Here is a 27,899-nt window from a genome sequence, read left to right as displayed (position 1 = left end):
CTGTCGATGTGACTTTCAATTCATTAAATTTGAACGGTGGACAACAGAAAAAGTGACATGTGAATTATCCAAGTATGCAATCATCCTAAAGTCAAGATATGCAATCAACGTCATCAACGTAAACGATGGATATATTGATGCTTTAATTTTTCTTTTCCTTTTCTAAAGTAAACGGATAAAAAAATTGAATATGTTGACTTATCGTTTATAATATTACAACTTAGCATATAATAATTCGCGACATTAAATAACGTCTAATTTGTCATTTAAACAAATGGAAAAGGCTATATTGAACATTTATCAATAATTCAAGGACTATATTGAATAAATTAAAAGTTTAGGATGGTATTGCACATCAAGATATATACGTGGTTTTCCAAGAAGTGAAAGGCTAGATTTGATCCAAGGACCTGCTCAGTAATGATCTTCGTTTGGTTGCCGTGCGCAAAATCCTTAAAAATACCACTATTAGGGACCAAACTATAAAATCATCAAATCCTAAGGACTGCGATGCAATTTCCGAAGAAGATAATTATTAAAAAAAACAAATTTCGACTAATATTTTTCGCTTTTTTCTTGTTTCTTCTACTCCGGAACCTCCTTTTTATCTTCTTCGTTTTTTTTTTTGGGTCACACTTCTCTGCTCAGAAGATTTCGTCCGCTCGCCGTAAACGAGCAAGAACCTGAGGATCATCAATCCCGCATCTTGAACGGCATGAGGAAGCATCCGACCGGTCTCCTCGTGATCTCGCTCGCGATCGCCTGCTTCGCGATCGGCGTCAGATCCGACGCCTCCGACCACCGCTACAAGGACGGCGAGGCCGTCCCTCTCTACGCCAACAAGGTCGGGCCTTTCCACAACCCTAGGTAACTCCTGCCGCCCCCCCACGCCCTCCTTGCTCGTCGATTGATTCGACTTCTCTTCGGTTCCGAGCTTTGTTCTAGATCTTCGTTCGGATCTGTTGTCGTTTTAGTGCACTTCCTTGGGTGCCATCGGATGAGTTGCTAGACTTGACTATGAAGCTCGTTTAAGACTGTGACGTTGTTTTATTCGTGTCTTGGTTCACTCGATGTCGCGTGGCGTTTGCAGAATTTTTTTTTTGGCCTTGGCTGATGCTGAGCTATGTGCTCGTTTTTTGCTCGCAGTGAAACCTACCGCTTCTTTGATCTACCGTTTTGCTCTCCAGGTGCGCTTCGCATCTCTCTTTGTTTTTCACGAAGCGGTTTTAGGTTCTATCTTGACTGAACATTTGTAGTTAGATGAGTGATTTATGAGTGATATGATGCTGTTATTGACAAATGAAGAAAGTGCTAACTTTTGACGTGACTCTCCATTACCACTGAGCTGAATGAAGGTGGCAGTGCTCAACATGTTTTCCGGTTTAATTCATGGTGTGCAAATTACTGCTGTGTGGGGTCACTTAGCTGTTAGCTTCAATATAGTTTTGTTACTATGTGAGCTTTTTCGGATCCTCTTTCACTTAAGAGGTCGTGTGGAAAGGGAAGCTTGTGCTGGAGAAAGCACTTTCGCCAGAAATTCTGGGAAAACTTCTGGAAATTAACAGAAATGAATCACTCATGATGTTCATGTCAAACTGTTGGACTTTAAGGGTGGCGCTTATAATGAACTGTGTTATTATCCTTAAATATTAGAGGGTTTTGGACTATATGGAAGCTCAGTAATTTATTATAGGAAGAAGGAAGTCAGTAAGCCCGAGTCATAATACTTATTGGTGAAAAAAAGGAGATGTCGCAAGTTTAGCTAATGAGAGGTCGTAAAGTGGAAACTATGATTAATTTCTCCTAATTTGAGGTCTCTGATCCATTGAAGCCACATAAACAAAAATAACTGGCTTTAACCTTCATTAGTAAAGTCAAGCTCAAAGGTTATATGGTCCTATAGTGGGTTCCACCTCTATTTTGGATGGTATTTAAGACCTTGACTTTCTGAAGTTAATGCAGTCCAAAATAATAAATTGCATGTGTAGTAGAGAAGAAGGGAGCAGTCACCTTGTGCATGGGAAATGGTTTTATGGTTTTGCTTCCTTTACCTCTTATCTACTTTTTCCCTTTGGCGGCTTTTGGATGGATTATTGTAGCTTTTCCCACCGTCCTAAAGAAGACTCCGACCGACGAGAAAAGAGAAGGTTTTTTTTTTTTTGGGGAGGGGGGGGAGGGGGAGGGGTTGCAGTTGGGGAGAGAGGCTTTTTCTCTCTTACCATTGATCAGCTTAAGATCTTTTCTTGTGAGAATAATTCGCATGTGCTAAGATCGCTATCACTTGTCAGATCATGTGAAAGACAAACCAGAAGCTCTTGGTGAGGTACTCAATGGAGATCGGCTTGTCAGTGCTCCCTATAAACTTAACTTCAAGGAGGAGCACGACTCCAAAGTTGTTTGCAAAAGGAAGCTATCAAAGGATGAAGTTGCCAGGTTCAGAGCTGCTGTGAAGAAGGACTACTACTTCCAGATGTACTATGATGACTTGCCAATATGGGGATTCATAGGGAAGGTTGATAAGGAAGGGAAAACTGACCCGAGCGAGTACAAATACTTCCTCTACAAACACATACAATTTGATGTTCTCTATAACAAGGATCGTGTGATTGAAATTAGCGCTAAGATGGACCCACATTCTGTGGTGGACCTAACAGAGGACAAGGATGTGGATGTGGAGTTTATGTACACTGTGAAATGGAAGGAAACAGATACTCCCTTTGAGAAAAGAATGGATAAGTACTCACATTCTTCATCATTGCCACATCATTTGGAAATCCATTGGTTCTCAATTATCAATTCATGTGTAACGGTTCTCCTCTTGACTGGTTTCCTTGCAACAATTCTCATGCGAGTGCTCAAAAATGATTTTGTCAAGTAAGTTTTCCATTTGACTACATTGTGAGGATCCATTTTGAATTTGTTATTTTTATTTGTTTCAGGATCTTTTCAATTTCATTTTGTTTGGTTTTGTTTAGGTATGCTCAGGATGAGGAAGCAGCTGATGACCAAGAGGAGACTGGATGGAAGTACATCCACGGAGATGTATTTCGTTATCCAAAGCATAAATCTTTATTTGCTGCATCCCTTGGTTCTGGCACTCAGCTGTTTACACTGTAGGGACCTTTTTATGTGAACTTGCGAATCATTGGTTTTGCAGTTTTACAGAATTCTTTTAACTTGTATCCAATTCTCTTAATGCTCAGAACGGTGTTCATATTCATGCTTGCCCTGGTTGGTGTGTTTTATCCTTATAACCGAGGGGCTCTGTTCACTGCACTGGTGGTCATCTATGCACTCACCTCGGGGATTGCCGGATATACAGCTACCTCTTTCTATTGCCAGCTTGAGGGACCAAACTGGGTATTGGACAGCATTTTGCTTGTGTGGTGTTAGCTTTTATGTCAAATATTTTCTTGTTTTGCCTGATGATGTGGGCTGATTTTACTATCCAATTGAACTTTGTAGGTGAGGAATCTGTTGCTGACAGGTTGCCTTTTCTGTGGGCCACTGTTCCTTACTTTCTGCTTCCTTAACACTGTTGCTATTGCCTACAATTCTACGGCGGCATTACCTTTTGGTACTATTGTGGTCATATTCCTCATATGGACACTGGTCACAGCTCCCTTACTTGTATTGGGTGGGATTGCTGGCAAAAATAGCAAGGCTGAGTTTCAAGCTCCTTGTCGCACCACAAAGTATCCTCGGGAGATTCCCCCACTGCCTTGGTATCGGAGTGCAGTTCCTCAAATGGCGATGGCGGGCTTCCTTCCTTTCAGTGCTATCTATATTGAGCTTTACTATATATTTGCCAGTGTATGGGGTCACAGGATTTATACGATATACAGCATCCTGTTTATCGTATTCATTATCCTTCTGATTGTGACTGCTTTCATCACTGTGGCACTGACGTACTTCCAGCTTGCTGCAGAAGATCATGAATGGTGGTGGAGGTATGATTCGTTTTGGGTCGCTTTGCTTTTGGCGTTGCCATATTTTCCTATATTACTCATTGATTTTCTTATATTTGTTGGCTTTTATTTCTGTTGTTAAATTATAGCTGACATCCTAATTCTAATGTAGTGGTTTAGGATCTGATATTGTCAGAGGTAGGGTTTTTAAAAGTCATGGATTGAAAATTTGTTGTGCTGCCTACAAAGCAAAAAAGTGTAGTAAATTTATTGATTGACTATGCAAAGATGATGCAACGGAGAATATGCTCAACTTTTTTTTTTATTTTTATTTCAGGTCATTCCTTTGCGGTGGGTCAACTGGGCTGTTTATCTATGGATACTGCTTGTATTACTACTATGCCCGTTCAGACATGTCTGGTTTTATGCAAACTTCTTTCTTCTTTGGGTACATGGCCTGCATCTGCTATGGCTTCTTTCTTATGCTCGGGATGGTGGGATTCCGTGCGTCTTTGCTCTTTGTTCGTCACATTTACAAGTCGATCAAGTGTGAATAGTGGATTGGCTAGTCCTAATTCCACTCATTTCCGCCATGGAGAGAGGTCGGTAGTTTCTCATACAAGGTGATAGGCATTCTGGATAGTCTATGAAGTGGGTTAGATGTAAAATCCATGTGCTGCCAGGGGAGTATCTTTGACATCTCTTTTGCACATTTAGCTAGGCCTCAAGATGCTGCCGGCGGCACCAATCTTTTTGTTGATAATGTGTTGGTATGGGACTTGTGTCAACATTTATGTGCTGAGAATCTTTTGGTTTTTATGTATCCCCCAACTTCCTCACTGGAAACATCTTCTATATCTTCGTAAATGGCCCCAGTGCGAAGTAACCTTTTCTCTGCATGTTTGCACTCATTTTTGTGGAGGTTGAAATTCCTAATGTTAGGCACACTGTTCATTTTGGCGTAGTTCCTTAGGCTTGTCTCAGTCAAAGCCTAGTCTCATTTCTGGTTGGAAAAAGACCCATAGTACAAATATTTTTAGGTTTGTAGGGACAAGACACTTGGATCTTCAATCCGTCCATGACTGTCGGGAAGAACAAACCCCTGCTACAAATTTGAATGTCCGGTGACGACCCTCTCAATAGAAACGGTCATTGCAGTTTCCACCGCTGTGGTGACGGTTGCTGTGGCGAGGGTCGTGGCTCTGGCCAGGATTTGTGGCAGCGGCTCTCTCTTCTTGTGTGTGCCGGTGTTCATGTGCATGTGTGTGTCCACCTAGGACCAACATTGGTGGCATCCACCGCCACTGCTTCATCTAGGCTGGACGAAGGATGCCAGACCTTCGTCGGTTGCTGAGTTCAGCCGCCTCAGTTTCCCTTCCTCCTGTATGTGTGTTTCTGTGATTGGCTCGTCTCCCTTTTTATTTTATTTTATTAAATCTTACTCCGTGTCACCACAATAAGCCTAGTCAGCGCTGATGTAGTATGATGTGAAAGTCCGAGTCAATGATTCTTTTTTCTTTCTGACAAAAAGAATGACTCGGATAAAGAAGTGACATTAGTTCAAGACTCAATTGATTAAAAAAAATAAATTTAGTATTCAATTGAGAAAAATCATACACTGTTGTTCATTTGGTCTTCGCTATTACCGATAATGTAGATACCAAACACAAAAATAGCAGTCTCCCTCGATTAATAACCATCTAAGCAATTTGGAAGAGAGATTTTTCTCTTATTTTCTTGGTAGATTCAATCAATGTTCATTAGGTCATGTAGTCTCTTGCTCTGGTGGCCTTCACGTCCATTTTTCTTTTTCGTTGTTGAATATATGTAGTCCTTCCGTTTCCCTGGAATCCTGAAATATTTCTACACCTTTCCTTTCATTTGAGTCTCTTGATGCTTGAAGATATTGGGTGATATCCTGCACTATCTTTATATCAATGATCTCAATTGATGCTTGTTCATCCTAGAGCTAATTATCGATGGTTAGAACACGTCCGTTCAACCTCATAATTAGCATCTCTCTCAAGCCCTACTCAAGAAACAGTTGAATTGATGAGATCTTCTGTCCTCAATTGGTATCTGCTTTCATGTTTAAATCATCCCAACCACCACCGCATGGCCTGTTTTGAAATTTGTTACCGAATACATCCGACAAATTATTGGCTCGAATGCTGCTAGGGGTCTGGATTTTGAGTGAATGGGCATTAATTGTATGTCATGATTGGTGTTTATAGTCAGCCGTTGAGAATGAGAAGCGAGGATAGAAACCAAAACTAAAAAGCAGAGATGTAATGATTCCCCTTTTGCACATTGTCATGGAGAGTGGGGCATGTTGGAGATCCACCACGAAAGCTTCATGGTGAAAAAATCGTAAGCCTCTCCCCACCCACCATTGCAGCTTCTGGTGGTTTTAGCTATCCAACCTTTTCCCAAGAAAAAAAGAAAGACTAATTAATTACGTTTCGCGATGATACATAGCATCGTTTGTTGTTCGATTTGGTCTTTCTTGAAGGGGGGTTTTTCAAAACTAAACTCAGAACTCGATTACCGCAATAAAATGAAAAACCAAATGAGCAGAGTTAGTTTTTGGATCAAGCGAGTGAGATCGATTCGGTACCGCCTTCAATTGTTTCGATCCGAAATTAAAGATCATTAAAGAAGATAAAAAGTTTCAAAGCATTCCTTTTTCACACAGGGCTGCGACTCTATCCATAGCAATCATTTAACAAAGTCCGTAGAGTAAAAGTAATTAAAAGCCATATATTTTTTTTTCTCCCAGCCAAGGAGGCTCCAACAGAAAGCGGCAATGATCAAAGTAATACCAGTCAATCAAAGGCATGCACGCCAGGGGAATCATCCTTTCATTTCATTCAAAAAAGGCTCTCAAATGCAATGATTTCGTGTGTGGCTAGAGAGAGAGAGGGAGAGATTGGGATTGAAGAGACAAAGGGTTGTCTTCCTTTACGATCCCCCATACACACTGCAAAAGGATGAAGCTTTCTCGAGGTCAGAACCAATCATTTGGCATAAGATAGAATAATCTCATTAGGGTTAGTGGGAGATGTGGTGTAGAGACCCCCGCCCCCCCCCACCCCACCCCCACGCCCCCACCCCGTTTTGGCGTGCTCAAGATGACATTTTGTCCATGCCCCTCCCCTATTGCTGGCTAGCTGAAACCCTAGCTAGTTGCATCAAAAGAACCACTCTTCCTCTTTCCTTTCTTTGTTTTTTTTTTTTCTCAATAGAATAATAATAATTCCCGCAATCATCGTGCTTGGGAGGTAGAATGCAAACCAGCAACTTATCTTATCCAGTTACCATGTTTAGTTGGTGGTGAGCAAAATGTGGAATATGGTTACCATTTTTCGGACAAGTCTTACTTTTTAGCCAAGAGGGAAAACACATGAAAGAAAATAAAAGAAGGTACTCGTCCGGAGAGGCTTCTTGGATATACTAACATTTTGGTGAAGTTGTGGTGACAAACTTGCCGATGCAAGTCTATTTTTATTTTGACGGCCTAATTTAAGTAATGGTAAGTATGTCACGGAAATTCCAATGTTAGGCGATCCAAATTGTTCGAGTCGTGGGTGTGGTAACCCGGATTTTTATTTGAGATAATAGTTGCTAAGTTGTATGCGTTATAATTAATGTTATTATCCCTTATAAGATTCTAATATTATGTGGACTGTTGGAAGGGGGAAATTACCAAAAAAGTCCTAAATTTATTGTAATTGTGCCACTTCAATCTTAAATATTTTTTTTCCAATTGAATATGCATTTGTGTTGATTCAGTTCATCTATCCAACTTTGACCCGTCGGCGCTGATGTGAAAAGTAATAATATTTTGACATTATTTCAAAAAAAATTCCTTTTCTATTTTCTTCTATTTTCTTCTGGTTCTTCCTTCAATCAATCGCTCGACAACCGGCCGCAGATGAGGGCCAGCGAGGTCGATCTTGCTATGGCTGGGGGAGCTCGGCCTCGTCGGCCCTTGCCTTTGCTTGGTTGCCAATCCGGGGACCAACTAGATGAAGAAGAAAAAGAAAAAAAAGAAAGACAATAAAAAATGAAAAAAATGAAAAACTAAAAATATTATTTGAAAAGATAATAAAATATTATTAAAGTTTCCACATTATCACGAGCAGCACCACATCGGCGCCAAGCTTGTCAAAATTGGCCGGATGGACTGAATTGACACAAATAAAAAAGGTTTAAGACTGAATTGACACAATTGCAATATGTTTATTACTTTTTTGGTAATTTATTGAAAGAAATGTGAGGATTGATTCCATATATGTGATTTTTCAATGTGTCCGATTTAATGATATTCTTAGTGATTGAGATTGATGTTGAATTGTTGTTGGCTATATTGAATTAAAGGATATCATCCACTCATTACAGAAGGGATAAATACCATCATAAGTTTCTTAACTCTCGTATGACGTCCACTTGAGTATCGTAACCTTTTTTCGATTGTCTGAGTATTATAAATTCTAAAAATATTCACTTGAGTGTCATAATTTTCAATCGATCATCTAAGTGCCATTTTTTTTTTAAACGTCTGCTCGTATGCCGAAAATCTTATGTGACATAGCACTTGTGTTAAACATTTTTTTAAAAGCTATAGTACTCAAGTGAACGGAAAAAAGGCTATGACATTTAAGTGAATGTCATACATAAGTTATGGCACTTAAGTGATAAAAAAAAAAATTGTTGCATTCAAATGAGCGCCATACGAAAGTTATGACACTTTTGGTGTCTTTTTTTCTATTATGGAAGTAAGATTTAACAAGAGAGTTAAGTTGTGCTAGAAAATAATATGATGGCCTATTTTATTGATTTCAATCGCACTTGGATTGTTTTATTGGAGATCATTGGATATACACGGAAGATTATTAGATTTTGTGGTACGAGGAAACAAAAAATATCATTTATAATTTCTTTTATTTAAAAGAAGTCGAGTTTATTAGTGGATAGAAGGATGTTACTGGATGACTACTTGATGCATGTGCTGGGCCGACGAATGTCGTTTTTTTAGTGATGAAGGAAGGAATCGAGGACAGAACAACATGCGAGAGGATGGATGTCGATGGATGATGCAAATGCAGGATATATTACAATCTACACTGAGACGTAAAGGACTCTCCACTAGCCGATGATGTAGATCGGGATCGACGAAGTTCACCAATAAGGCTTAAAGGACGAACCACCCCTCTGGATAAAGGACTTCGGGATAAGAGAAGCTCACCATCAAGGCGTAAAGGACGAACCATCAACCGAGGATAAATGGCTTCTTGGCTCACCACCAAGGAGTAATCTACTTTCCAAGGATAAGGAGACTAGATATGAGTTATTCACTCTCCAAAGAAATTCGCTCATACAGAGGAAAATCTCACAAGTTTTTATTCATCAAATCAGGTCCGGCTTACAACTGAGATTTCACCTCTTTTTATAGAGGGGCTAATATACAGGAAATAGACTAAGCAATAAAGACTCGAGAACTACCCAACCAACAATGGCGTGGGAACTAGAAAACTCATTAAAGTCCTAGGAACTAGAAAGTGCAATAAAACACTTAGAAACTAGGACTTTGATTCTTGAAACCTAAAAAAGAATTAGGACTCATAAAGTCCTAGGACCTAAGAAATGCAATAATACTTTAGAGACTTGAAATATTGATTCTTCAGCCTTGTGGATCATTCCCAAAATTCATCCACCAATCTTGATTAGCAAATAACCATCTTTGAATAGCACCAAATAATCAAGGAAATGACTCAGAATAGCCTCCCGTCGATATGTTGTTGGTCCTCTTCAAAAGCGGTAACTATCTTGGTGAAACGGAATTTATTCGGCTAGGGAAGAATTGGCATCTCCTTAGTTGGCATTTTGGTTGCTAGCCTTCATTTCGGCATCTCCTTTATTGATCCACTGTAGCAAGTTTATAACCAAAATCTGTTTTGGCCTGAATGAACATTGATGTTGCTTGACTTGCCGATGGAATCATGTTTGAGCTTGTGGTTTGTTCCTTAGAATTAGTTGCTCCTGCATCATCAATTGGATTAACCTACGAGGATTGAGTTGAGCTTGCGAGTTGATGGATAGAACTCGATGTTCCTGCATCACTACCGGAGTTTTAGTTGTTGAGACAGAGTTCTAGAAATCTATTTGTTCTATGGATTAGCTTGGTTTTCGAAGAATCATGTAAGTGGTTCTCAATCAATTCTATGCTTTTCATTATCTACAAGGTGAAAAATTATGAATTACTATTGTTGGAAAAATATTATCCAAATTACTGTATTTTTGGATTTAATCTCATGATTGACCTGTTTCATAATTACACACTCTGAGAATTGAAATGGACATTCATAATGTGTGCCGATTCCTTTTTTCGATTTAATCATAGCGGGCAGAATTTTCGGGGCTTAATCACAGCCAATGTGATTTCTTGATTTCATCATAGCTGATGTGATTTTGGAGACTTAACCATGGCTGTGATTCAGTCCTTTTTCATCGGAACATAGGTTCAAATCTCTATTCTCGCAAGATTTGAATATGATTCATAAGGTTAATGATCCGTTCGAACCGATGTCCGATTCATCGAATTGATCAGTTGATCTTTCCTTTGAAGATATTTTTAAATGCATATCCCTATTTTGGTAAGTCTGCTTTGCTGCTCTTCTGCCCAAGCAATGAACCCAGTAGTCCCATCAGTAAATATTTGGATTAACTTGTCGTAGTCTTAGAAGATGACTCATCGTTTACCCCAGCAAATTCCAAGAGCCCTTCTCTTAGGCCGAGAGAAGGAACAAAGCAAGCTTTTCGAGCCACCTTTCTTATCTTAAAAGAAGAAGGGTTCGTGCAAGCATAGTTTGTTTACTAAGCAAGCGAGACATCGACCGAAGGAAAATGTATCTTCAGAAGAAAAAATGTCCGTTCATCTCAAATAAGAACGTACCGGTACATCTCCAAATGAAGGTAAATGCAATGCCTTCTATTTCGTACTCCCAACACGTACAAGACTTTTGAAAAGACATCGAATAAAATCCAAACTTCAAACGCTTGAAAGAAAAAAATAGTAAATATCAATTGTTAGAAAAAAAAAAAAAGAAATTCGCCTTGTAAAATTCATGGAATGTTACAGAAATTTTACTTAAATTGCAATGAAATGGCAACCTTTGTCAAAAAGAGGGGCTTGAGTTGACCGACCGGGTGTCAAAGAAAATCCTTAACCGGATCGAATTTCATCAAACTTTGACCCATGTAGGGCCAAGGGAATGATCAGAAGTCCAATAAGAGATGCATGCGTTACAAGACTTTTGTATTAACAAATGTCCATTTAGTTTTCATAATTAGGGCTCGGTTAGAAAATCATGCGGGTCTAATCTATCAGACGTGGCTTTTGTATCACCCTGTTGATGTCACTGTAATTTGCTGGTCAGCTAAGGACACTACCACAAAGCGGACCTCGCAAGATGGAATCTATGAGGTCGACCTAATTCGATGCATGACACCACAGAAGAAAAACCCGTGAACTAAGTATCGCGACTTGTAATGCTACACCAATCGCGAGGCAAGGCTAGTTAGCATTAGCTATCCATAATAATGTTCTAGACCCACTAAGAAGAATTAAGAGCCCACGTGGCTCCAATTAGTCCCACACTAGCTAAGAAAAATTCCTCAAATGGAGGATGAAAATTCAAAAGATAATCAGAGTAAAAGCCTTGAAGGGTAAAAATGTAAAAAAAGATGTGAAAAAAAAAAGTGGCTTAGTCCATCTATGGTCACAAAGAATCATTGAAGAAACGGGGCCCCAGGAATGTCATCATGATATTTATCATAAGATTGTGGGGGCCTTTCTGTTTTTCTCTCTCTATTTTTCTTGAAAAAAAAAAAAAATTGCTATGCGCACTCCACTAAATCCAGATGAAGCACTTTAACACTAGGGGGCAAAGAAGGTGAATCATCAAAATTCCCCCCAAAAAAATTTCAAGACATTGGCCCACGGAATTTTGGATGAGATTTGCCTTTGAAAATTTCCTTCATGCTTGTCATACTCTCAATACTATTCTTTTCTCCGAAAATCGGGTACGACATGAGCCGCTGTTCCACGTGCAACCGATCGGCAACACAAGTCTTAGATCTCTCCAAACTCACGATCTAACGTCTGTGAGCACGATACGACGGATGTGCCCCTCATGCTTATTCTATGGAATTTTGTCACTTGTAGTTTCATAACCATTAAACGCCTTGTTTATTCAAAAAAAGGCTGATGTTTATACTAAGGTTGCGCATGAAAACACTTCGGAAATTACATTTCTCTGCCAGAAGCCCATCCGGCAAAGAAATGTGTTTGATAAAAATTTGATTGAAGTATAAATCCGTTTGGTAAAAAAATTGATTTATGGTAGGATTTTTCACTTATGGTAAGATTTTTCACTTCTGATAGGATTTTTGACCAATTTTGAGAAGTAAACAATTTTGACTTCTCGGCTCCATAATCACTTCTTGGACTACACTCGCCTCCGCCGACCACCGTTGTTGTGACTGGCGGCCGCCGACCACCGCCACCGTTGCCCGCCGCGGCCGTCAACCACCGCCGACCACCGCCACCGTCGACCATCGCCGCCGAAGATTTTGTTAATAATATTTCAAAAATAGAAATTTTTAACCGTTATCAAACAAATTTTTCTAATCAGAAGTCAATCTGGAGTAAAAGTAGAAAAATCAACTTCTACTTTTGAGTAGAAGTAAAGAAATCAACTTCTCATCAGAAGTTGATTTCTCATGGAGAAGTGTTTTCACGCGCACCCTAAATGGATTGTACGAAGTCTAAATAAACTTACCTCTAATGCCATCAAGTCTTGTGACTTACATATTTGCTATTGAATGTTCAGTAGGAGCAACAATATGGACATATGGAAATGGTTTCATCTTGTAGTGGCCTTTGCCCCATTCACGTGTGAAAAGTCCTAACAAAGCTAAAGCCAAAACTGGCCAAAAGAAAACAGAAGGGAAGGAAAGGAAAAGAAAAGCAAAAGAAAAGAGCCTCTCCAAAATCCAAGTACTTCTTTTGAAAGGGAAAAAGCACAGATTCTCAGCAAGAACTTGTCTCTTTTGACTCAAAGTCAACTCAAATCTCTCTCTCTCTCTCTCTCTCTCTCTCTCTCTCCAACCTCAACATCTGCATATGATCGCTCCAATCCCCAAATCCCTTTCTTTTTCTTATTCCTTGGCACGTCTGGCTGTTCTTTATTCACATGAGACGTTTAAAGGGAAAGGTGGCTCTTTTCAAAAAGCTTCCCCTCTTGCTCAGGAATTAGCAAAACTTCTCATTGTCTTTCATCCAATCTCTGAGCCTGCCTCTCCGAGTATTCATTCCAACTTTTGTGCTACACGCATTCTGTGAATCAATGTGAATGCTCAGACCGCTGCTAAAAAGTCCGTTCCCTCAATGGCGAGGAGCAACCCAATTCAGCCACTACACCCTCTTCTGTCTCCTCCTCTCTTCATCATGAGCATCCTACTCGTTTCAGCCGCCGTGCAGGCGGCCTCATCGATCAAGACTGACGCCGGAGCGCTCATCGCGTTCAAGAACATGATCCAGAAGGACCCGAATGGTGCCTTGTCGAGTTGGCAGCTCAACAAAGACCCGTGCACATGGTATGGTGTCACCTGCTCTTCTAGTACTCCTGGAAGACCGACTCAGCTCGATCTCAGCGGGAGCGACCTTGTCGGCTTGGTCTCTTTGGACCCTTTTCGGTCTCTCGACACATTGTCCGTTCTGAAATTGTCCTCAAACTCCCTCGTAATCAACTCAACTTCGTTGCTACAGCTCCCGTATGGCCTTAGACAGCTTGACCTGTCCTTTGCAGGTGTCCTAGGCCCTGTCCCTGAGGGCCTCTTCTCTGTGTGCCCCGACCTCGTGGATGTGAACCTCTCTTTCAACAACCTGACAGGTTCATTGCCTGAGAATTTCCTCTCCGGTGCTGATAAGCTTCGGAATCTCGATCTCTCGTATAATGGTCTATCCGGGTCGGCCTCAGGTTTGAGGATCGAGAGGCATTCATGCAGCTCTTTACTTCAGCTCGATCTGTCCGGAAACCATCTCACGAGTTCGATCCCCTTTTCCTTATCGAATTGCACTAATCTCCAAACTTTGAACTTGGGATCAAACCTGTTTACCGGGGAAATTCCAAAATCCTTTGGCCAACTAAGGAACTTGCAAAGGATGGATCTTTCGCACAACAACCTCAGCGGCTGGATCCCTTCCGAGTTGGGGAGTGCTTGCAAGTCACTACTGGAGCTTACGCTTTCTTACAACAACATCTCCGGCCCGATCCCGGCCTCATTCTCATTGTGCACGTGGTTGCAGACTCTCGACTTGTCCAACAACATCATCTCAGGGCCTTTTCCGGAGTCGATTCTTCAGAACATGACGGCCCTGGAGAGCCTCCTGTTGAGTAAAAATGTCATCTCGGGGCCGTTTCCCATTACAATCTCGTACTGCAAGAAGCTGAGGGTGATAGATTTGAGCTCCAACGAGTTCTCCGGCATCATCCCACCGGATTTATGTCCTGCAGCTGCATCGCTTGAAGAGTTGAGAGTTCCAGATAATCTCATCAATGGGAAAATCCCGCCCGAACTGTCAAAGTGTTCTCAGCTCAAGAAGATTGACTTCAGCCTGAACAATTTTGTCGGTCCAATTCCAGCAGAACTCGGTAGGCTTCAGAATTTGGAACAGCTCATTGCTTGGTTTAATGGCCTTAATGGGACAATTCCACCGGAGCTTGGAAACTGCAAGAATCTGAAGAATCTGATCCTCAATAACAACCGCCTAAGCGGCAGTATCCCTATCGATTTATTTAAGTGCAGTAATTTGGAATGGGTATCGCTCACGAGCAATGAACTCACTGGCGAAATCCCTCGAGAGTTCGGCATTTTGTCGAGGTTGGCCGTCCTGCAGCTTGGACACAACCGTTTCAGTGGTGAGATACCTTCTGAATTAGCAAATTGTACCAGCATGGTTTGGTTAGACTTGAACAGCAACAAACTCACTGGACAGATTCCAGCCAGGCTCGGCAGGCAGATCGGGGCCAAATCATTGAACGGAATTCTCTCGGGAAATACTCTTGTCTTTGTAAGGAATGTTGGTAATTCGTGCAGCGGCATTGGCGGTTTGCTAGAATTTGCAGGGATTAGGCCCGAAAAGCTATTGCAGGTCCCGACATTGAAGAGCTGCGATTTCACGAGAATGTACTCCGGTCCGATCCTCAGTCTCTTCACCAGGTACCAGACGCTGGAGTATCTAGACCTCTCCTACAATGAGCTGCACGGGAAAATTCCTGACGAAATGGGTCAAATGATAGCACTGCAGGTCCTTGATATATCCCATAATCAGCTCTCGGGTGAGATTCCCTCGTCGCTTGGCAACCTCAAGGACCTAGGTGTGTTTGACGCGTCGCACAACAGATTGCAGGGTCAGATTCCCGATTCCTTCTCGAACTTGTCTTTCCTGGTGCAGATAGATCTTTCAAACAATGACTTGACGGGGCAGATTCCGCAGAGAGGGCAGCTTAGCACGCTTCCTGCGAGTCAGTATGCGAACAATCCAGGACTTTGTGGGGTTCCATTGCCTGAATGCAAGAACTACCAACCGGCAACGAATCCGAATTCGGGCGATATCGGAGGAAGACAAAAGCATGAAGCCGTGATGTGGGCTAACAACGTGGTCCTTGGGATATTAGTCTCCATTGCCTTCGCGGGCATTTTGATCGTGTGGGCCGTGGTGATGCGCATAAGGCAAAGAGAGGCCGAGGGGATCAAGATGCTCAGTGCCCTGCAAGCATCGCACGCCGCCACGACCTGGAAGATCGAGAGGGAAAAAGACCCCCTGAGCATCAATGTCGCCACATTCCAGAGGCAACTGAGGAAGCTCAAGTTCTCCCAACTGATAGAGGCCACCGACCACTTCTCTTCCTCAACCCTGATTGGCTCGGGTGGGTTCGGCGAAGTCTTCAAGGCAACACTCAAGGACGGGTCCCATGTCGCGATCAAGAAGCTCGTGAGGCTCAGCTGCCAGGGCGACCGTGAGTTCATGGCCGAAATGGAGACTCTAGGGAAGATCAAGCACCGGAACCTCGTGCCGCTGCTGGGCTATTGCAAGGTCGGCGAGGAGAGGCTCTTGGTCTACGAGTTTATGGAGTTCGGGAGCCTCGAGGAGGTGCTCCACGGAAGGACTCGAGAGCGTCAGGACCGGCAGAGACTAACTTGGGCCGAAAGGAAGAAGATCGCCAGGGGCGCGGCAAAGGGGCTCTGCTTTCTGCACCATAACTGCATCCCCCACATAATACACCGCGACCTGAAGTCGAGCAACGTGCTATTGGACCGCGACATGGAGGCTCGGATCTCGGACTTCGGGATGGCGAGGCTCATAAGCGCGCTCGACACGCACCTGAGCGTCAGCACACTGGCGGGCACACCGGGCTACGTGCCGCCCGAGTACTACCAGAGCTTCCGGTGCACGGCCAAGGGGGATGTGTACTCGCTCGGGGTGGTGCTCCTAGAGCTCCTGGCGGGGAGGCGGCCCACGGACAAGGACGACTTCGGTGACACCAATTTGGTGGGGTGGGTGAGGATGAAGGTGAGGGAAGGGAAGCAGAAGGAGGTGATCGACCCCGAGTTGGTGGCGGCGGCTGCGAGAGGGAGCGGGGACGAGGCGGCGGAAGCGGAGGAGGTGAAGGAGATGGTGAGGTACATGGAGATATCTATGCAGTGCGTGGAGGAGTTCCCTTCCAGGAGGCCAAACATGTTGCAGGTTGTGGCCATGCTCAGAGAGCTCAGCCCCGGATCTGCTGCTGGAAGCAGCAGCAGCAGTTGATTCCACACTCGTTTTGAGTATGATCAATTGCAAGAAGAAGCAAAAAAACAAAGAAAATTCGTGAATTTGTATCGATTTGATGATTCGTGATCCCTGTATCTAGCTGCTACTTGGAAAGTTTTGGCTCAACAAAGAATGCATACTGTTTTTTTTTTTTTTTTTTTTCCGTGTCCTTAGCCTGAAATCCTTAGTATGTGTATGTATATATTCTCTGCTACAAAAGCTCAGCTAGCCCATTCAAGGCCCTCCCTGATGAAATTCCATTTCGAATGCATCACGAGGATTCTTCGGAGTTATGTTCGGAGTTATGTTCGCATTGGATGTGAGGACCGGAAACAGGACGCGATCCGTTCACGCGACCACGGACCACGGCGCTAAGTGCTAAGCAAAGCACGTAACAAAGAACGGAAACTCGGTGGGATGCTAGACGGCATCGAATCGGACGCTCGATGCTTTATGGCTCATTTTATTGGCTTTGTTGAAAATGAAAGCTATCATATCTTTAATTGATGTGAACGCGAATTCGCACGAACTACAGTCACAAACAGCACACGCCGACACAACACAACCTATACACTCTACTTTTACTGCTCTTCAATTTGGGAGAGTTGTTGTTGGGCCATGGGTGAGAATGGTGCTTGAGGTTCAGTTGGCTCGGGAGAAAAGCCCATAGAAAAGAAGATGGGCCGAATCGAAACCTGATCGCGGTGAAGAAATTTATGATGGCACCAGTTTTAGGAGCTACGTGCGCGCGGAAAGTCAATGAAAAGCCTTAATCTTGCCCCCATTGAAACCGATTCAAATTCGATCTGGCCCCAAATCATGAACAACTGCTCCGTCAAACCGGTGGCCACAACCCCATGAGAACTGAGGTTGCGACCCTGCTGAAGTTGCCGTCCGGCTTCGGGCACAGCCCGAGGGGCGGGCTTATTCGGCATCGGGAGCCCGGGCTGATCCCCGATGCGCAGAGGGAACACATACGAGGATCTAAAAACACCAGGAGCACCAGTGACGACTCCACGAACAAACTTCCAAAAGGTACAATTGATCACGTGTGTTCAATTAGGATAGGTCATCCACCCAAAGGAAAACTCGATTATACTTGACTAGTATTCTTTCTCCGCCTAAAACTTCGTCCTTTCAGAAGTAATAGCACGTTGGTTAGCAATAATAACTAGAGAAATGATTAAGTAACGGTCTTTAATCTATTATGAGGACAACAATCCGTCTACTTTTTCAAAAATTTATAGCTCACAACATCCTATTACTCTCGTAATAATCCAAAGATTGCTATGCTAGCAAAATCCCGATAACTATTACCTTATCAATTCATTGTAAATCTAACTATCTGTCATAGTTTACAGTATTTGTTAGATGTCAAGACATTTGGCAAAAAAAAATTTCATTGCACTGCCAGTTGCTAAGCTTCAGCTTCTTTTTATAGTTGGAAAATATAGCTAAAATCCTTTATAAATATAGTTTTTCCCAACAACATGTAAATAAAAGTTGTTTCCCAATACACTTATTAATTACACTTTTCAAACACTATTTGTATTTTGAAAAAATGTTTTGACATAAAATCCTTCACTTTATATAAATAATAATTACATAATTTGATAATACATAATTTTTTTTGTTATATTAGTTAGTTAGTTAGTTACTAATAGGTGTGATTACGTAAATTTTCCAAAAATTAGATATTATATTATTGTTTTTAGTTACTATCTTACTTACCAATTATACCAATAAATGCTCAAATTGTTGTAATAGAATAATAGTTTAATATAGTAAAATATTTTATGTTTACATTAAATATATGTTATATATTTGATAAAAATGTATATTTTAAATTTAATTCTTGATATTTATGTGGTATTCCCGTCATGACTGGCTACAAAAGTGAAAATTACTATAGTAAAATATTCACTTTACCATAATCACGTGTTAATTATTAATTATAATAGTGAATGAAATATGAAAAGACTTATTACTGGTATAATCAAACACAATATCTGATAATATATCTGAGGTATTGAAGTCATGGGTTATGATTGACTACTAGAGAAAGTCATATTTATTATATCTATCTATTTCTGACATTATGGCTACTTTGAGAAAAATATTATTTTAATCCTTCTTTTATTACATATCTAATCATGAACCCGAACACATTCCTTAAACTAAACAGCACAATAGTCATTATATCTCTACAAAGATTTATCACAATGGTTCATGTAGATTCACCTCACGGAGCTTTAATGGGGCTTGAAGTAAAGCATCGAATCCACTTTCTTGTTTGAACAGTTCGGGGCTTTTACTTTTGGGAAAGGGAGATGGACCTTATCCCATGTCTTTTCCTTTCCGCCCTCAAAATAATATTCAATTTCAAATCGTCTACAACATAAACTTTTTGAATGTAATTGAAATGTGTAGTTTATGTTAGGATTCGACGCACAATCAAATCGAAGTAAAACGTAAAGCGATAAAGAGAAGTCGAGATAGGAGATTTTATCCTAATTCGCCCTTAAATTAGAATTATATCCACTGTAATTAGCACCTCGCACCTCTCGTTGTATCACTCAATTATAAGCGAAAAAGAGTATATATAGTAGTAGTTATTCATAAACATAAGACCAAACTACCAATGAAAAAATATGAGCTTAAATCATAAAAATTCTCTAGTATCCAAGGGCGCCGCCACCTTAAGATCTCCGTCGGGACGACTCCCTCGCACCTCCGCCGACTCGGCGTGGGGCATAACTCACGTCTTGTTGCAGGGAGTATGAACCACACTCCAGCGGTTGAGAGGATTGTGCATGCAACTGGAAGTGATCTTATAAAGTGTACAGCACTTCAGGTTTGTAAAAATAGGGCAATTTCATCGGTTAATTATGCCTAGTAATGGCATTGTACTGATAAATTTTTCCCTTTTTTTTGGGGAAAACATCGTAGTATGAATGTTTTTGTTTGAAGGTCGAGTTCTGATGGTACCTACGGATTTTATCCCTTCCTAAAAATGTTAATGATGAACTTCAAGGTGAAAACTTTTTGGTGTCAATAAGAGGGGGAAAAGGGAGTTCAGAACTTGTTTCTCAGCTTTCAAATGGCTAGTTATAGATTATTCTACGCCGTCTGGTCCGGTTTGGGTCGACCGGCGGCAGCCAAATTGCGACCGATTGGTTTTTTTAGGTAACGGTAGCACCATTTCCTCCCCGGTGGAACGAGGCTTAGTGAGGTCTTGCCGATGAATCGCTCGTCGGGCCAGATCGGCCCACACTGTCATCCAAGGGTCACTACCACATCCATTGGTATCGCTCAACCCGTCGGGAGCAACCGGGACAGGCTAGTGCTATAAGAGCCTTAGGCTGAAAATTTTTGAGTTCTTTCTCGAGTGAGCGACTGAGAAGAAACCAAACTCTCAGGTGATATGTGGTAGCTAAAAATCTTCGGATTTTGTGCCGACGACGACGACGTTTCGATTGAGTGATAGCCGAAGAACGAACACGAGTCCTCGAATCTTTGCTTTGCTTTTAATGTCTGTGGTTTGACGATAAAAAACCGACAGGTTCCTTTATCAACCGCAGTAGTCAGACAATAATTTACGACGAAATACATCTGGCCCGTCCGTGCATTCCTCGCCTGACCTCTCCAAAAGACAAAGGAAAAGAGAGGAAAAAAGTAGAGACTGCATCGAAAAGGTGAGTAAAAACAAAGTGAGAGAAGGGAAAAAGGAAAAGCCAGTGCCAAAGTGCACGTGGCCAGAAACGACACCAGGTGACGCTGATGATGCAATGGGACTATGGGAGCCATTTTTGGGTGCGCCTTCTGGCTGAGCCCTCGCCCGTTTGCTCTGGTTTGAACCGGGCAAGAAATGGTAAGAAAATGAAACGAGAAGGAGATGGAGCAGCTACCGCCCCAACAGAAGAAACGAAACAGAGCTCAATCAATTCACTGGAAATGTCAAATGGGACCTAATGGGTCTTTGTCTGTTTTCTGTTGGAGCGACCTGGATGACCCTTTGGTCCCTTTCCATCTCATTCAATGCTAAAGGTTCTTCCTTTTTTTTCTTTTCTTTTGGCTCTCAGCCCTCTCTCTCTCTCTCTCTCTCTCTCTCTCTCTCTGCAACCCCTGTCGCTGCTGCTGCAGATAAAAAGTGAGAGAAGAGTAATGTGGGGGCTGTGTTCATATGTGTTTGTGCGTGAATGTGAGGAGAGAGAGAGAGAGAGAGAGAGTTACTGAGTTTTTGTGTTGGGGTTTGAGAGGGACGAGAGAGAGGGAGGACTGTGCACACAGCTATACAAACTATGGCACTGAAAAACATGGTCCCTGTATGGCTTCATTTTCACCTCGGCTCAGTCTCTGCATTCAAATAAAAAGGTGTGAACGACATCAAATGCAGTGAAAACGACCCTTCCCTGTCTCCTTCCCAGAGACTCTCTCTCTCTCTCTCTCTTTCTCACAGTCTCACTGAATTTCATTTTGGGCTGAAAGATAGGTCATCAGTCCCAATCTTTGCTTTTACTCCCCGCCAAAACGTTTGTTCCTGCAAAAAGATGGTCCCCCACGTCCAAACTTAATCCCTTCCATTCGAGGGGGAGTACCATGCATTTTAACTTTGTTTCGATGCGTTTGGGCAACATTTACCCCTTCTGCATGAAAAATTCAATGACCAGTACGTCCCAACTTCGCGAAATGAGGATATCACGTAAGCGCTCGATGCAAATGCGTCACATTGTTCTGTTCTTCTTTATTTTCAAGAATGGTGGAGAGTCCGTTTGATTTTTTCGTTTGTTTTTATTTTTTGGGCGTAGAAGGAAATGCTTGATGTATTCTTACTGGCAATCAAGTCCCGAGTTCAAAATGCTAGGTGTGTTTGAAGAACAACAATGGATATTGGGCGTCCCTTTTCATTCAATCTTTTGCGGGAAGCACATTTCTCAGACGAATAAGTTTTCCAGGGCCATCATGTTTATTGTGTTTATTACTTTAGAGTATTAGCAAATTGGGGGTATTTGTGTAATGTATTTTTAGGCTTAACCCTAAGCTAAGCCTATAAATACTCTTTGTTATCTCTAAAATAAATTTTTGATTACTCTTTATCAATAACATGGTATCAGAGCTTGAATGAAAAACCTAAACCCTAGATTTACAAAACAATTGACCCACGACCACCGCTTCTACAATTCTCGCTGGAATTCTTCGACGTTGACCAAATCCAGCAAGCTCCAAAGTCGGCCATTCCAAATCTGACGTTAGGAGGAGTCGCCCGAGCCAGGTGACCCTAGAGCAAGCGTCACCCGACTCGCCCGGGTTAGGTGACCCCGGAGCAGGTCTCGCCTAACCTCGTCCAAGCTTGGCAAACCTAGGGGCGGCGTTGCTAAGGCCGATGAATCTCCGAGGACCTTAGATCCAATGCCGCCGACTTAAGATCCGACATTGCTCGGGCCGACGAACCTAGTTCGAGCATCGTCAGAGGTCTAATTCTATTTTGAATGTGCTGATTTTGCAGATTATGTTGTTGTAAATGGGTATTTTTGTGAGTTTGTGCGGTTGGTGTTTAAAGGATTGTGATCTGTGAGTTTGTGAGTTGATGGTGATAGACGTGTGGTCATTAGGATATTGTTAAATTTACTGGAAGTGAATGGTTGTTTAGAAGAAAGTAAATTTTGGTGCTATTTAGCTGAATGTGTTGTTTTGCAAAGTAGCGGCTCGGATAGTTTAATGTGGGGCTGGTTTTGTCTGAATTTGGAGTTCTAAATTTTGTGTGGCTGAATTGGTGCTTGGTGTAAGGTTGTTTTTTGTTGGAATTGGTAGGCGAGTGCGTCGATATTTGATTACATGTGGGTCAAATTCCTAGACATGAATTTTTATATTGATTAGTTGTTTGTGGAGATGTCTACCGACTCATCAAGTTCTCCGTCCATTACTTCAGGATTGGTTCCCCCTAGTGCTCCTTCGAGTTCAGTATCCTTTGGTCCCTACAATAGTATGACCGGTTTGCATAATACCTTGGTCAAGTTAGATGGTACCAATTATCCTTCTTGGTCAATGGCTCTTTCGACATTTATTTATGCTAATCGTCACTCTAGATGGCTTGAAGAAGGACCACATGAAGATTTAGCCAGTCTAGAAGAATGGAAGTTTGTTGATGCTACTTTGTGTACATTGTTGTGGGAAGTATGGCTGAATCGGTTTGCCATCTTTTCATGGACTATGCAATAGCCCGTCAGGTATGGATGAAGTGCGCTTTACTATATTCCGGATAGAATAATATGAGTCGAGTTTGTGATATGTGGGAGGTTTTATTTGAAGCCAAAATTGGCGATGCTGGGTTGGCGTAATACTATGCTCGTTTTGCGTCTTTGTATCGGCATCTCAAGTCTTATTTTCCACCGGACCATCAAGGTTACTTAGATGCAACAACGTGAAGCCGACATGATGACCGTACTCTTTCTCGAGGTCTTCGTCCGGATCACAATGGGCTTCGATAACAGATTACCTCTCAGAGCACTCTCTCTTCCATTGAAGAAGTGTATTCTCGAGTTGCTCGTTATACTTCCAGTCCCAAGACTTCGAGAATGTCGGATAGTAGTGCCATGGTGGCTCGTTGAGGTCAAGGGACTCGTAGTCGTATTAATGGTCGTGGATAATGGAGTTATGATAGCTCTAATCGTGGTCGTGGTAGTGGTTTTCAAAGTCGAGGTGGTGTTCGTGGTAGTAGTAATAATGTTTCTCGAGGAGCTCGAGGTAATGGTCGAGGGAACCGCTTTTGTACGCATTGTCAACTTTTTGGGCATACTATTGATTATTGTTATAACCTCCATCCCGAGCTGCCGGGTCTACATGCCTCCATTGATACTGAGCCTTGGACTTCTTCACCTGGATCATCATCTTCTGGATAGGCTACAGTAAACTTGACTCATGCAGAATATGATGAGTAGGTTAGAGCACGATAGAATACTAATGGTGTTGTGTCCGGTCCTACTGCTACTTTGGCACAACATAATGATCCTACTTGTCTACTTTCTAGTATTCATCCTTGGATTATTGATTCGGATGCCACTCATCATATGACCGATGATTATCGTCTTCTCACATCCACTTCATCTGTTCCTTCTACGTCGCTTACCTTAGCAGATGGTTCTCAATCCAAAGTAGCTAGTACAAGTTGTGTATCATTGAGTTCCTCTGTCTCCTTACCATTTGTTTACCATATTCCACACTTCCCTCACAATCTATTATCCGTCGGTTCTATTACTCGTGATCTTGATTGCGATATTATCTTTTCTTCGTCTTCGTATGTTCTTCAAGATGGGAAGACCGGACGCCGAATAGGTGGTGGGCATGAGGTTGGTGGATTGTACATCCTAGATCCCGAGATTATTACTATTGCTACAACAGTTCGTAATAAAGTTGTGGATGATTCATATAGGTTACATTGTCATCTTGGTCACCTATCGCCAGATGTACTCCGACGATTTCCTTTTATGTCTAGTTCAAGTCTTCAATTTAATTGTGAAACTTGTCGGTTGGGCAAACACCATCGTGCGTCTTTTTTTCCTCGAGTTTTGAGTCGTGTTTCCCAACCATTTGAGTTAGTTCACTCCGATGTGTGGGGTCCTAGTCGAGAGTCTTCATTTAATCTTCGTTATTTTGTCACTTTCATCGATGACTGTACTCGTACCACTTGGTTATATCTAATAAAAGATCGTACTAAAGTTTTTCATTCTTTCCGCCAGCTTTATAATGAAGTACATACTCAGTATAATCATTCCGTTAAGTGTTTGCGTACATAAAATGCTCGTGAGTATTTTTCTTCTTCTATTTTCACTCTATTTCTCTAGTCTCATGGTATTTTACATCAGAGCTCTTGTGCTCACACTCCGCAACAAAATGGAGTTGCTGAACGTAAGAACGGTCATTTGTTGGATGTTACACATTGCCTACTTCTTCATACTCATATGCCTAAGTCCTTCCGGAGCTATGCTCTTCTTACATCATGTCATCTCATTAATCGTCTTCCATCCTCCATGTTGAAAGGAGCTATTCCTTATACTCTTCTTCATCCCGAACATCCATTGTGGTCTATTCGTCCTCGTATTTTTGGATGTGTCTGTTTTGTTCATTCTTTATCTCCTGGGTTGGACAAGTTATCACCTCATGCTGAAAAAATGTATATTCGTGGGTTACTCCCATACTCAAAAGAGGTATGTCCGTTATAGTCCTACTCGTCGTCGGGAGTATATTTCTACTGATGTGACTTTCTTTGAGGATCAAACATATTTTGGCGATGTTCATCCTCGAGTACCATTAACCATGGATCTTCCGCCGCCCTTAGCACCTATCTCTCAACCGGAGCAACCACCTATTGATTCTAATGATACTCCACCGGATCGGGATCATCGGCATAGTTTCATCTTCAGGTTTATACACGTGGTCCTTACCCGGTTTGGGGCCACACATCTCCACCAACGAGCGTTCCACCACCACCACCTCCAGTCCAGGCTTCCAATCTTCTTCCACCATCTCCTAACAGTTCTCCTATTGCTCACCGCACTCGATCTCGGTATCCTCTATCTAATTTCGTGTCTTATCATAACTTAAGCCCTTAGATGTCCGCTTTTGTGTCATCCCTTGCATCTATGTCCGTGACGAGTTGTGTGCAGGAGGCTTTGGCCCATCTAGGTTGGGCTCGTGCTATGGAGGAGGAAATGGTTACATTGCATCATAATAAGACTTGGGAGCTGGTCCCGTTGCCGCCTAATAGACAATTGGTAAGTTGTCACTGGGTCTTTGTTGTCAAACAATCCAGATGGTTCAGTTAAAAGCTTAAAAGCGCATCTTGTGGCAAATGGCTATACTCAACCTTATGGTATTAACTATGATGAGACTTTTTCTACTATAGTCAAAATTCCTTCCGTTCGTATTGTTATTTCCTTGGCTACATGGTCTCATTGGACTCTTCATCAACTTGATGTAAAAAAATGCATTCCTCCATGGTGATCTTCACGAGAAGGTGTATATGGAGCAACCACCTGGGTTTGTTGCTCAGGGGGAAAAGGTGTGCTGGTTGCAAAAAGCTCTTTATGGACTTAAGCAATCTCCTCGTGCTTGGTTTGATCGCTTTAGTGATGCGGTTATCACCTTTGGCATGCATCAATGCAATGTGGATCACTCAAGATTCAGTATGTCAACTTCAAAAGGCTCAGTTATTCTTGTTGTCTATGTTGATGATATCATTGTGACAGGAAATGATGTTAAAGGTATACAACAACTCAAGCGGTTCCTACAAAAGGAGTTTAACACTAAAAACCTAGGTTGTCTTCAATATTTTATTGGTATTGAAATTACCTATGCTAATGACAGTGTTGCTCTCTCCCAACAAAAGTATACTCTTGACATTCTTAAGGAGGTTGGTTTATATGATGCTAAGCCTAGTGACATACCTATGGACCCTGGAGTGAGGCTTGATAATGAGCATAGAGAACTTCTTCATGATCCAGAGAAGTATCATCGCTTAGTAGGCAAGTTAAATTATCTTACCATTACTCATCCGGATATTTCATTTGCAGTTAGTAAGGCAAGTCAATTTATGAGCTCTTTTCGTACTACTCACTAGCAATCCGGTGTTTCACGAGTAAACGAAGCATATAGAGGTGGACACGTTACGAAGAGGAACTACTAGACATTTTTACAAAGCCTCTTCGACGTGGGCAAGTTTCACATATTTGTCATAAGTTAGGACTTTTTTATATGTACGCTCCAACTTAAGGAGGAGTGTTGTGTTTATTACTTTAGAGTATTAGCAAGTTGGGGGTATTTGTGTAAATGTATTATTAGGCTTAACCCTAAGCTAAGCCTATAAGTACTCTTTGTTATCTTTGAAATAAATTTTTTATTGCTCTTTTATCAATAACAATGTTCAATGCATTGATTGGTGATGCCTCTCTTTCAGACATTCATAGTTAAGGATGTCATTATTCAAAATTTAATTAGAAATTGGCCAAAATACCATGTCCCCAGGAAGCAAATGCGGATAGTAAGGGGCGTAAGAGATAAACGGGAAACTAAAATATCATGCACAAGAATGATTGATAAAAGTTGTTATATAAGGTGATTCGATTGATGGTGATCACGGTTTGAAGTTAATCCTGAAGGATTTGATATTCAACCCGTAATTGAATTAAGGAAACCTGGACCATGTTAGGAAAGTCCAAGTTGGACTTTTTTCAATGAGATCATGGGTGATGCAAAAAGGAATATCAAGTTTACGCAAACCTTCATTTGATGATTTGTTGAGGTGGATGTCGAAGTTGACGTCGTACAACAACGCAAAGTTTTTTGTATATTCCACGGTTGACTTTGGCCTAGGACCTAATGAGTGCACTTAACATGTGAAAAGCATTCGAAAGACACATAGATCATTTAGAGTAATCATGTAAGCCTTTGCAACTCCTTCCATTCTCAGCACATCACCTAATTCATCACTTCATACGCCGATACCGGTACCCCGGGCTTCGGCTCCTATTGACGTTTCTCCCCCCCCGAATCCGTCTACACCACCTTCTTCCTCTCGGCAGACCCGTACTCCCCTACCACGATAGTGAGATCATAGCCTCCTATTCTGGCTCGCACAGTGTCATCCGATACTGATTTATCCACCTCCTTTGCCCTACGAATCGGGCCTCTCCATGATCTTTATCATTCATCCTCCTTGTCGACCTCTCCACCACTACTGCCTCCACCTTAGCCAACACACACTTATGCTATGCAACTTTGCTCATGTCCTCCTCAAATTAATATCGCCACCAACCCCTCACCGAACCAACCTTGTTCACCCAAGCCAACAAAATTCCCGAGTGGTGTGCGGTTATGTTCGACGAATTTAATGCCATGTTAAAAAAATATCACATGGTCTTTGATCCCTCGCACTTCCATGAATTCATTGGGTGTAAGGGGATTTACAGAGTTAAGCGCAAAACTAATGACAATCTTGAGCGCTGTGAAATTCGTTTGGTTGCTAAGGGTTTTCAGCAACAAGAAGGTGTGGATTATATGAAAACCTTCAGTCTAACCGTGAAGATTACCACTGCTTACTCCATTTTATTTGTTAT

General features: G+C 41.9%; 2 protein-coding genes across 3 annotated transcripts; both read left to right on the top strand.

The window, feature by feature from the left end:
- Positions 1–614: 614 nt before the first annotated feature.
- LOC115739995 (transmembrane 9 superfamily member 3) lies at positions 615–4,807 on the top strand. The gene is made up of 7 exons (XM_030673326.1): positions 615–867; positions 1,147–1,187; positions 2,289–2,874; positions 2,976–3,113; positions 3,204–3,360; positions 3,466–3,950; positions 4,246–4,807. Exons 1-7 carry the CDS (start codon positions 716–718, stop codon positions 4,463–4,465), a joined length of 1,779 nt encoding a protein of 592 aa, XP_030529186.1. The 5' UTR covers positions 615–715; the 3' UTR covers positions 4,466–4,807.
- An 8,321-nt stretch (positions 4,808–13,128) lies between these two features.
- Positions 13,129–16,933, top strand: LOC115740060 (serine/threonine-protein kinase BRI1-like 2). 2 transcript variants are annotated; one of them, XM_048279460.1, is made up of 2 exons: positions 13,374–13,568; positions 13,781–16,933. In XM_048279460.1, the coding sequence occupies exons 1-2, from the start codon at positions 13,523–13,525 to the stop codon at positions 16,783–16,785; spliced, it is 3,051 nt and encodes a 1,016-aa protein (XP_048135417.1). In that variant the 5' UTR covers positions 13,374–13,522; the 3' UTR covers positions 16,786–16,933. The 2 variants fall into 2 exon arrangements, with proteins under 2 accessions (XP_030529288.1, XP_048135417.1); XM_030673428.2 differs by having other exon boundaries at positions 13,129–16,933.
- The last annotated feature ends 10,966 nt before the right edge of the window (positions 16,934–27,899 follow it).

Source organism: Rhodamnia argentea, chromosome 5 (assembly GCF_020921035.1).
Source record: "Rhodamnia argentea isolate NSW1041297 chromosome 5, ASM2092103v1, whole genome shotgun sequence".
In the NCBI taxonomy this organism is placed as follows: Eukaryota; Viridiplantae; Streptophyta; class Magnoliopsida; order Myrtales; family Myrtaceae; genus Rhodamnia; species Rhodamnia argentea.
Note: the sequence above shows the minus strand (reverse complement) of the source record. Positions and strands in the feature narration are given on the sequence as shown.